This window comes from Aplysia californica, unplaced genomic scaffold, assembly GCF_000002075.1.
Source record: "Aplysia californica isolate F4 #8 unplaced genomic scaffold, AplCal3.0 scaffold01135, whole genome shotgun sequence".
Classification (NCBI taxonomy): domain Eukaryota; kingdom Metazoa; phylum Mollusca; class Gastropoda; order Aplysiida; family Aplysiidae; genus Aplysia; species Aplysia californica.
Genome location: NW_004798405.1, coordinates 69,030 through 80,020, shown reverse-complemented (window position 1 = coordinate 80,020; position 10,991 = coordinate 69,030). Strand labels below are relative to the sequence as shown.

General features: G+C 41.1%; 1 protein-coding gene across 1 annotated transcript in view; it reads right to left on the bottom strand.

The window, feature by feature from the left end:
• Positions 1 to 8,889: 8,889 nt before the first annotated feature.
• Positions 8,890 to 10,991, bottom strand: part of LOC101855613 (riboflavin kinase) — an 18,522-nt gene continuing 16,420 nt past the window's right edge. The window contains exon 4 of the mRNA XM_005111845.3: positions 8,890 to 9,548. Within this exon, the coding sequence (XP_005111902.1) occupies positions 9,028 to 9,548 (521 nt within the window). The 3' untranslated portion in view covers positions 8,890 to 9,027. The remainder of the gene's footprint in view (positions 9,549 to 10,991) is intronic.

Here is a 10,991-nt window from a genome sequence, read left to right as displayed (position 1 = left end):
ACTTCCATAGCGGGAGAGTCGTTGGAAACTGGAGACTTATATTTTTAGGGCCTTTCATCAATTTTCTTCAGAAAAATGCATGCAGAAAACTGTTTTAGATGGACATAAAAGGTGTAGAGCCAAAGTGTAGAGCCAAAAAAACCAACAATTCTATAAAAATCGTCAAACTGGCAGGAAAATGTCGGGTTTCTTTGATTTTACCGATTTGACGAGCGCCTAATTTCACCATGATGCCTCGCATTTGTATATAATGTGAGGCAGCGTGGCGGAATCAGGCTCTCGTCAATTTTTGGGCACGTAGAGTTATTGGTATCGTCTTAAAGCTCGTTCAATTGTCTTTATTTGGATGAAAAAAATATCCGTTTATCTTAAATACAAGTCGAGATATTTGAGAATGAAGGAGGTAGGGGTCACCTGTTTTCAGAGGTAAGATTAGTGAGAAAATGGCCGCCAAAGATTAGTTATTTTCTTAGCTTAAGAGTTCGTGGTAACTGAAAATTTACATCTTTTGTGTGTTAAATTAACGTTTTTCAGAAAAATCCACACAGAAATGAATTCTTTAATGGGCATGAAAGGTGTTGAGCCCAAAAACAAAAATTTGATAAAAATCCACAAACCTGCGGAAAAATGCAAGTTTCTTCACTTTGATTATTTTGATGAGCGCCTGATTCCATCACGATGCCTCACATTTGTATATCATATTGTATGACAGTTACTGGAATTTACAAAGAATGTCAGATCTACACAATGTAAAGCACAACAGGTTAACAAGCTCAAAGCCTTTGTTTGAGGACAACAGAAGCACATCCACATAAAAACCGTCACTCGGCGCCCAGAAATTGCAAAATAGACCGACAGAAACAACGCACGCACTACCCTAGAATTACAAAGCTCGTTTTAGTAAGAGTTTTACGCACAGCACTTGCAACACAATAAGGTCATATAAGTGCCGAAGGTTAGTGGTGTTATGGTGGTACAAGACAGTAACAATCACAAAAAAGAAGGAGGGGAGATAAAGACAATGGATGTTTGATAGGAAAGAAGAAGTAAACCACATTAGAGCACCCGCCAACCACCCACTGTCCAACATTCACTGAATGAAGTAACAGACAGAATCACATGACACAGTATACATAAAATATAAATAAAACGTATCTAACTCTATATTCAACTGATCTATATATATAATACAGACAATAAAAGAAACTTTGTAAAGCACAAAGCCACCGAGAAATGCATGAGTAAGGGACACAACTATTTGGGCAATATTACGTGACAATCCTGACGGCTTGGTCCACCAGAAACACATTTCAGAATTTAGTTTCTGATACAGTTGAATTTAGTTGAAACGAACCCCTCCCCCCCCCCTGACAAAGACAGTCTTTATTCATCCCGCAGGAAGAAATTTGTATTGGTCGTTTACATTGGCAGTGGATGTTACAAAGGTTAGGCGCACTCACGCATATATACACAACAAGACCGGACATTAGTAAATACACGTTTTTACAAGCTGAAATAACCCCCTCTGTAAAACATTCATTCTCTCTCTCTCTCTCTCATTGTTTCATTTGTAGCACTGTGTGTTCAGTAACCTCACTGCAGTTGGTACGAATGAATTTCTGTACCTGTCTGTTTTTGCTTTTTCGGAAATGAATCATTCACTGCGGGTCGACAATTGAAATCCCGATGTCAGTGGGTGGCTATGTCAGTCAGTGGGTGGCTATGTCAGTCAGTGGGTGGCTATGTCAGTCAGTGGGTGGCTATTGTCACTTAGCATTATTTCCGCCCATTTTTAGAACGTTTGTTTTGTGCAAATATTCATCAACACCCCCTTCAATTTGACACCAAATTCAAATGAATAGGATGATGATCATGAACGGCCGTTCAATATTGGAATGCTTCTCTTCTGTTCCAGGCAAAATACTGAGATATTCGTGTTCAAAGATGAGACTAAAATCTTCACAGCAACAGAGTTAGTTTTAGTAAGTGTTTTACGGCACTTGCAACACAATAAGGTCATATAAGTGCCGAAGATTAGAGGTGGTACAAGGGAGTAACAAAGACAAAAAAGAAGGAGGGAATAAAGACGATAGATGTTTGATAGGAAAGAAAAAGCAAACCACACCAGAGCACCCGCCAACCATCCACACAGCAACAGATATATTTTCTGGAATTTCTAAAAAAAAATTTACTAAGCATACTCTCACGATTTTCAAAATATATTTCCTGACAGATAAGTCATTAAAAAGACTAAAAAAGCAAAGGGGGCAATTTTTTAAAAAAATGGTTATTTTCACACAACACGTCAGTGTTTCAGGCAATTTCTGTAGTTTAGCCTGATGCACCTTGAGGACCGAACCGTTGGAACACATCACAAAGTGAGGCAGGCAGACAAAACCAGTCACTTCTCACAATCCACAAACGGAGATGTCGGCCGAAAATAAACCATATAAAATTTGTAAATTTTAAAACCATTATCTTCAAGTTTAACATGTCTTTTATCAATTCATGTAATAAATTATACAAACCAAACTTAGAAATTTGATGCCACTATCTGTGTCCACAGGGCTAAAATCCCAGAATTTACTCATTTTGTCAGCACACCTCACATATTATCAATGACATTCCACATATATGCCCATATTAATTTCAGGAGGGGGGGGGGGGGTTCCGGGTAAAGTTGTTATTCCAACAAAGACATCAACAGACATCTTACAATTTAGTTTCCTTCTTTTTCGTAACTTCCTTCCTAGAGTCTACTTGCAAAATAACAAGTGCCTAAGTCATGGTTTTGATTTGAGAGCTCTCTTTTTTTCTTTAGTTTCAGTAAGCGTTTGACGGCATTTGAAAACACAATAAAGTCATATAAGTGCCGAAGATTATAGGTGTTACAAGAGAGTAACAAACACACACAAAAACAAAGAAGGAAATATTTAATAAAGACAATAGATGTTTTTTTTTTTAGAAGAGGTTTTACGGCGCTCGCAACTGCATAAGGTCATATGAGCGCCAAGGGGTGGATGTCAACAGAGAAGTCCTTACAGGGAATCAGACTTACTCTGCTCACCTCTCTAGCTTCGACAGCCCAAAGTCTGCTTCCACTATCAAGGCACCCCGGAAATAGCGGGTCCCAAGAGTGTGACAAACATACAAAAGAAGTAGAGGAAAATGACAACAGTAAGGATTAGGAAAGAAAAAGCAGCAGTTCCCTGTTGCAGTTCAGGCAGTAATGAGCATGACATTGTTGAATTAGCCCATTTACAATTCAACTGTGCATTAGAACGAGAAATGTCCCCCATTTGAGAATGACCCAATAGATGTTTGACAGGAAAGAAGGAGGAAATCACACTAGAGCACCCACGAGCCACCCATCCATTTACTTTCATTTTCTTCAATCAAAACTCCCCAAAATGACTTAGACTCTTGTGGTATCACATTTATGAAATGAAGCAACATACACTTCTCGATAAAAATAAACAAACAAAACTCCAATAGAAATTGAGCTAATAAAACAAACCGAACACTGTGCAGATCTATTTTTAGACAGAAAACCTATTCCACGGCTCATTAACTCACAACAGTTTTTCCACATGAACTTTAGAGCATTAACACACCACCACTTTCAAGCTCTAAATTTTCATTATTTTTTCGGCAACCACAACACACAGCCATTAAGACACATTCTGGATAAGCTTCCTTATGTGTTTTGTTTTAGTACAGGTTTAACGTACCTTATGTGTGAGCATGAGCGCACGTAATTGTCAATGGTTTACATCCCCATAAAAACAACTTACATTCCGTACATAGACATATAATGAGATAGCATGAGGACATCGTTTGGGACATCATTTGGGACATCACATAGGACATCAATATGGATATCTTATAGGGACATAACATGAGAACATCATATACTATATAGGACATCAAATGAAGACATCATCATATATGGACATCACATACAGACATCATATCAACGGTGTGCGAATCTAACTGTGCAGGTACCAAATTTAATCAAAAATGTTTTTTTCTCAAATGAAAGCTCACATCGTATTACATATGCCAATGTGAAGTTTTACAGTAAAAAAAACCCATTTGTATACTAAACGCGCAACCCAACTTCCAGTTTCATCTTAGGCTGTGCGAAACGTGTGAGCGCGTGTGCTTTTCGCGTTATCTTTTTTTAATAAATAAGGTCATACGAGCGTGAAGGACACATTTAACATTTTAGAACATTGTTAGAGAGCAGGAAAAGAGGTGAAAGATGAAAATTTTAGAAGATAATTCTCTTTCACTATCCGGATTCTAATCCACAACCTATTGAAGCAGAGGCGAACATCTTAACCTCTAGACCATGAGAGCCCTATACTTTTTCTTCATTTTACAATTTTTTTCGGTTTGGTTTGGAAGTGTTTTGATTATTGCGAATTTTGCAGGAATTCTAAATTTGTGGAATTTGTGACCAGTGATGTGGATTTGAGAAAACCTGATGTTGGAGTTAGAAAAAAATCGGCCGACTCCATATCACTCATTCACTGATTAAACCACTAGCAAGTTTTGGGTAATAAGTCAGCAAAAAATTGCTCACAATGTATCCAATGGCGTCGGTGGCCTAGTGGTTAGGCTCTCGGACTCGCAACCGTAAGGTCGTGGGTTCGAATCCTGTCAAGGGCCCGACGTTGTGTCCTTGGGAAAGGCACTTTACACGAATTTTCCTCACTTAACCCAGGTGGGAATGGGTACCCGGCTATAGACAGCGAAAGATCTTGTCAGTTTGTTAGTGTTTGAGCGCTTAATCGGCTGCTCGCACTGTATGCTTCCCGGGAAGCTGAGAATGTTTCGGAGTGTTCTATGGTCTGCTGGGGTAATAATATAGTGTAAAGCGCATAGAGCCTGCTGTTGAGCGGGGATATGCGCTATACAAATGCTATCTATTATTATTATTATTATTATTACTTGATGGACAATTTGTAAAAATATAGGCCTACATACTAACAGAAAAAAAAAATCAGTATACAGGCCCAACAGAGTTTTTAAAAAAATGTTCTCTTTTAATTGTTCGAACGGAGGTTTTTTTGTGTGTCTTTTTTCAAAGAGATTTTAGTTACTGGGACATCTCAGTTTACACTGGTTCCTAACATTCCGACAAGAGCTGAGCCACTTCAGTCTGAAGACTTGTTCCAGCAGAGAAAGAGAAAAGAATTCAAGGGAACATTCCATGCTTCATCCCTTTCTTGGTTTGACTGCAAAACAGTCCAAAGTTTTTCCCTCGTCTCTTTTGTTTGAATTGCACACTTGTTCTTCATGTCAAATGCTTTCATAGTTGAACTTTTAACTTGTCACGGGTTCTGAAGAAAAGCTCATCATCTTTTTGTCAAATTAGATGGAATTCAAGAAGTGTATAATATGACATTTTGGGGGTTTTTTTGCACTTTAAAAATGTTGACGCCAAGGACTACTAAAAAAACAGGTCTGACTTAGCTAGCGGAGGCCAGTATGCCGCAGTGACCTGACACTTCGCTGGCTGAGGACTACTTTTACTGTGTGGCAGTTCCCTGTTGTAGATCAGGCACAGTTATGAGCGTGACATAATGAATCAGCCCATTTACAATTCTACTGTGCTTGAACGAGAAATGTCCCCCCTTTGGGAAAGGCCTAAAGACACTACAGTCAGTGGCACTGCCCGCGGGGTTTCTGGAGAATTTATGAGAACCAAACTGAAATAAAGAAAGGGGAGACCTACGAGGGAAAAAAATACAGGCCTACTGAGTCAGGAAAGATCTTCTCATGGGAAAAAAAGCCCCCGAAGATTATCAAGGACAGGTGTGATTGCAGAGCAAGTTTTGCACAGTGCAGAGAAATAGATGAAGAGGAGAGGAATACAATTTTAAAAACATCTGGTCAATGACATGGGCAGAGAAAAAAGTCTTTGTTGCGAACACGGTTTCTGTTGCAGAGGTGGGAGAGAGGAAAGTGCTGTCAGATTCCTACTGAAGAAACACCTTTATTTCTGAGAGATTGCAAGGAGATGTCTCTTGGAACAACAGGACTTGCGGATTACTTTGCAAGAACCTATGGACATCGAGATAACTTGAAAATTTAAGAGTCTCCTAAAGAGAAAAGAGTGAGTGGTCTCAGAGAAGGAATAAAGACATTTTTCAGCTCACTACCAAAGATGCCCTCACATTACAGCAAGAGAGACTCTGCAAAGATTTATGTGGAGCCTACATTCCACAGCTATCTTTCCTGTTTCATGTTTAAGAAGATTTTTGAAGAAAGGAAGGAATTCCAACAACTTAAAAAAACAAACATTCATGTATGATTTGGAAATAAATAATATTCAGTTTTTCCCCGAAAAAGGACATGAGCGACACCTGTGTCAGTTTTGAAACTGGCAATTTGAACGAAGCAACCTACCACCAACACAGGCAAGAGGAAGACCGTGCCCGCACTGAGATGGCTCAAGACATTCAGGACGCTGCCAACAGCAGAGGACAAATGCGCGTTCTTACAACGGATCTGCGGTGGGTTTTGCTGTGCCTATCCAGCAATCAGCACTTTGTCTTTGACTGCAACAAGCACAAGACGAAGTGCTACGTGTGGCATGAAGCAGAAGGTGGCCCTACATCACAAGAATTTGCATCTTGCTTATTTTACTTTCTCAATTCTCATGACCCAGGTGGACATATGCAACAAATATGTCATTTACTGAGACGGATGCCCGTACCAAAACAGAAACATTAGCATGGCAAAAGCTCTGAGCTTTTTTTCACAAACAACTTGCAAAGAGATCCAGCAGAAGTTCCTTACCTGAGGCCACACTCAAATGGAAGAGGACAGTGTACACAGTTGAATCCAGAGAGCCATCGGCAAGCAGCCCGTCCACTGCCCTTGGGACTATGTGAGGACCATGAAAGGCGCAAAGAAAGCCAAGCCACAGTAGGCGAGGAACCACACACTATCTTGACCACACATTTTCCCAAAACTTTGCTCCAATTATCTCTCGGAATTCCATTCAGCCTGGGAAAAAAGCTGGAGAACCAGTTGTCATTGACATCCTTAGTTTTAGTAAGGTTTTTTACAACAGTTCCCTGTTGTAGATCAGGCACAGTTATGAGCGTGACATTGATGAATCTGCCAATTTACAATTCTACCGTGTGTGAACGAGAAATGTCCCCCCTTTGGGAATGGCCTATAGACACTGCAGTCAGTGGCACCGCCCCGGGGGATGTACTATCTTTAAAAAGTCCCCATGTTGAAACCGCAATGCTGGTGAACCGCACTGAGAATTAAATACGTTTTTTTTTCTCTCTCCTGAAAAATTGGCTAAAAATGCTTTGCACTGTTAGCATCGCGCACCGTCGATACAGGACTACACAAAGGGACATTGCGTGATGACACAAAATGAGGACATTATATAGGACATCATACATATGGACATCACTTGCGGACATCATATAGGGACATCACATGAAGACATCATACAGGACATCATATATATGGACATCACTTGTGGACATCATATGAAGATATCATACAGGACACCATATAGACATCATAATATGAAGACATCGCATGAGGACATCATATGTGTATATGTGTGGACATCACATGAAGACGTCATATAAGTCCATCAAATAAGGACATCATACAGGACATCAAATAAGGACATCACATAGGACACCACATGAGGACATCATATAGGACATCACATGTAGACTTCATATAGGTCCATCAAATAAGAACATCACATGAGGACCATATAAGGACATATAATAAGGACATCATATCTATAGGTTTATCACATCGGGGCACCACAGCGATGGCTGGACACAAAACTCCCACAAAAAAAACAAAAAACATTCGCGTAATTTGGCATGTGTCAGAGCTTTGCACCCAATCATCGATCTAAGAGGCATCACAATCCAAGCAGATCCACAGAACCAACATTCTCCTCTCACACGATCTGGCATACATCAAGCTTGAGAGAAAAATCTTATTATCAAGAAACTATAGCATTGTTAGAACAAAGAAGGGAAAAAAAGAGAGCAAGACACAAAGAAAAGAAATCCCTTTTACCAAAAAAGAAGAAAATCAAAGTGGAGTCCGATAAGTTGAAAAATAAAATAAAACTGACAGCAACCAGACCTAAGCGTCCAAAGTTTTAAAAGTGGAGAAGAAAAAAGTAAAAAGCAAAAAACCCCCCCCAAAAAAACAGGAAAAAATTCCAGAAAAGCGACAAAAAAAACAAAAAACAAAAAAACAAAAAAAACAAAACAAGAACTGCAAACAAGCGCTGAGAAGAACAATAGAAACACCTGTACTGATTGAGTAAGCACGTTTTACGCCAACATCAACACAGATAAGGTCAGTTGTTTTTTTTTTCAGACAGGCTGTTATATACTTTGCCTGACAAGACCATGCTCTACAGGATAGGATTATCGACAAGTATAAATGTGAAAGAAAAACAAAAACAAAACAAAACCACAAAAAAGTGATGGTGCTGTGCCTCTTTTTCGTTTGTCATGTTGTTTTTTCTAATCTGACTTCCGACTGATACTGATACCGATACAATACAGCTGACTTGAGCAATCACAGTTCTTTCAAAGGGAAAATGGAGCGGGTGAGATGAGGGGAGGGGTGGGGTGGAAGAAGAGGAGACAGGCGGATGGGTGGAAGGAGAGGGGAGGGGTAGAGGGAGAGAGGGCAGACCGAGCGGAGAGTAGGTGAGGGGGGAGGGAGGGCGGGACGGAGAGAGGGGGGGATGAGAAAAGGAATAAGGTGGAGGAAGGAGAGGGGTGGAGGGAGAGAGGGAGGGAAAAGTGGAGAAAGAGGGTGGGGAGGAGTGGGGGGAAGGGAAAGGAAGTGGGATTGTGTGTGTGTGTGTATTTTTTTATGTGTGTAGTGAGTGGGGGGGGGAAGGAATCCCACATTATCAGGCCACATCCATATCTGTCTACAGTTTTCTTTCATTCTGAACGATTCCTACACACATAACAGGGGGAGAGGGGGGGGGGCGCGCTACTCCTACAACTTGCATATACTTGAACTACCATCCCTCTCACACTTGGCCGACAAATCCTCAGCGTTCGACAACTGAACCGACACATCACCCCGCCCCTCATCCTTCTGACCACTGGGAGTGCGGCCATTCCACCCCGCGCAGCCGCTACCACTTTCTTCCGTTGAGCCGCAGCGCGTCCGGTCTGAATCGGCACACAATTGTCCTACTCCATTACACGCGGCGGCCCCGTTCGTGTCACACGCTACACGCGACTCTGTGGCGCGCTCCGTCGACCCTGGGTGGGGTACACAGCTTGTGTCTGACGGCGCCAACCGTCCGTGTCCGTTACTCAAAACCGTGCCGTTCTCCTTTTTCGACACGCCGTTGCAGTGTAAGCTTCTTTGACTTGCCTGGAGTTCTTCCCCTTGCAGGTTCTGCGGCGGCGAGGAGAAGAACGGGTGCTGTCGGAACTTGAGATTGTGGGAGCTGTCGAGATGTTGGCACGCCAGCCGGTTGTCGTTGCGGATGGCGGTGATGAGGGAATCTGTAAGCACAGACGACAAAATGGAGGTTTTAGGTTTATGTTTTATGTTTCAGTAAGGGTTTTACAGCACTTGCAACACAATAAGGTCATATAAGGGCCGAAGATTAGAGGTGTTACAAGAGAGTAACATACACGAAAAAGAAGGAGGGGAGATAAAGACGATAGATGTTTGATAGGAAAGAAGAAGCAAACCACACCAAAGCACCCGTCAACCAACCACCCATGTAGTCACAAACTAAAATCCTGAGGGTACCAATTTTGAATGTTCGTTGGCTCATAACTGTATTTCTGTTCAATAGAGGTTGATTATTGTAGTTGAATTTTCCATTTAACACCACTTAACAATAAACCACCCGTCAAACAAATATGAAGTTACGAGTCCACAAGCTTTTAAAATTGGAACCCTCACAATTTCCAGTTTGTGACTACCGTCGTTTTTCCCCTGTACTCTTCAAATGTTATAAGGCACTTTTAGTCCAAATGTGTGGCATCGTGAAGCAAGGCCCTCATTAAAATAACGAGATTGAAGAAATTGACATTTTTTCGTCCTTAGGTTAGCCTCATGGACACAGATTTAAACGTCAAATTATTTGTTTTGGTTTGTACAATTTATTAAATGAAATGATAAAAGATGAAGAGATGAAGAAAAAAACATCTACAAATTTGATGCGTCTATTTTCCGCCGACATAATCTCCACTCGTGGACTGAGAGAAGTAACTCGTTTTGTAAGCACGTCCTACATATCGCAACATCTTGAGAGAGAGAGAGAGAGAGAGAGAGAGAGAGAGAGAGAGAGAGAGAGAGAGGGGGGGAGGGAGGGAGAGAGAGAGGGAGGGGGAGAGAGGGAGGGAGAAGGAGAGAGAGAGAGAGAGTGCACCATCTGTGCAAGGGCAGACGACCAGGACTACTATATGCATGATGGAGTGATCATAGAATCCAGACAGTATGAGATAAGATGTCTTTTACTGATACACCGACTTGCATAACGACTGCTCAGTCATAGGTTTTTTTCTTCTAATGGCGTTTGTTAGAATCTCACAATATATAGTCTACAAACAATAGGCAGTATACAGGCAAACTGTAGTAACCAAACCCCCACAATGAGGGTGGACTTGCATATGCAGAATTATAGCCCCCACCCACCCTCTTAACTCCACAGAAAAAGAGATTTACAAAAAGTTTTAGTCAGAGTTTTATGGCACTTGCAACACAATAAGGTCATTTAAGAGCTGAAGTTATTAGAGGTTTTACAAGAGAGTATCAAAAACAGAAAGGAGGGGAGAAAAAGATAATAGATGTTTGATAAGAAAGAAGAAGCAAACCACACCAGAGCACTCGCCCACCATCATATACAAGAGGCAGTATACAGGCAAAGTGTTGTAACCAAATCCCAACATCTGCCTTAGTAATTGTAAATGGTGAACAAGCTGAGGCTCGACCCC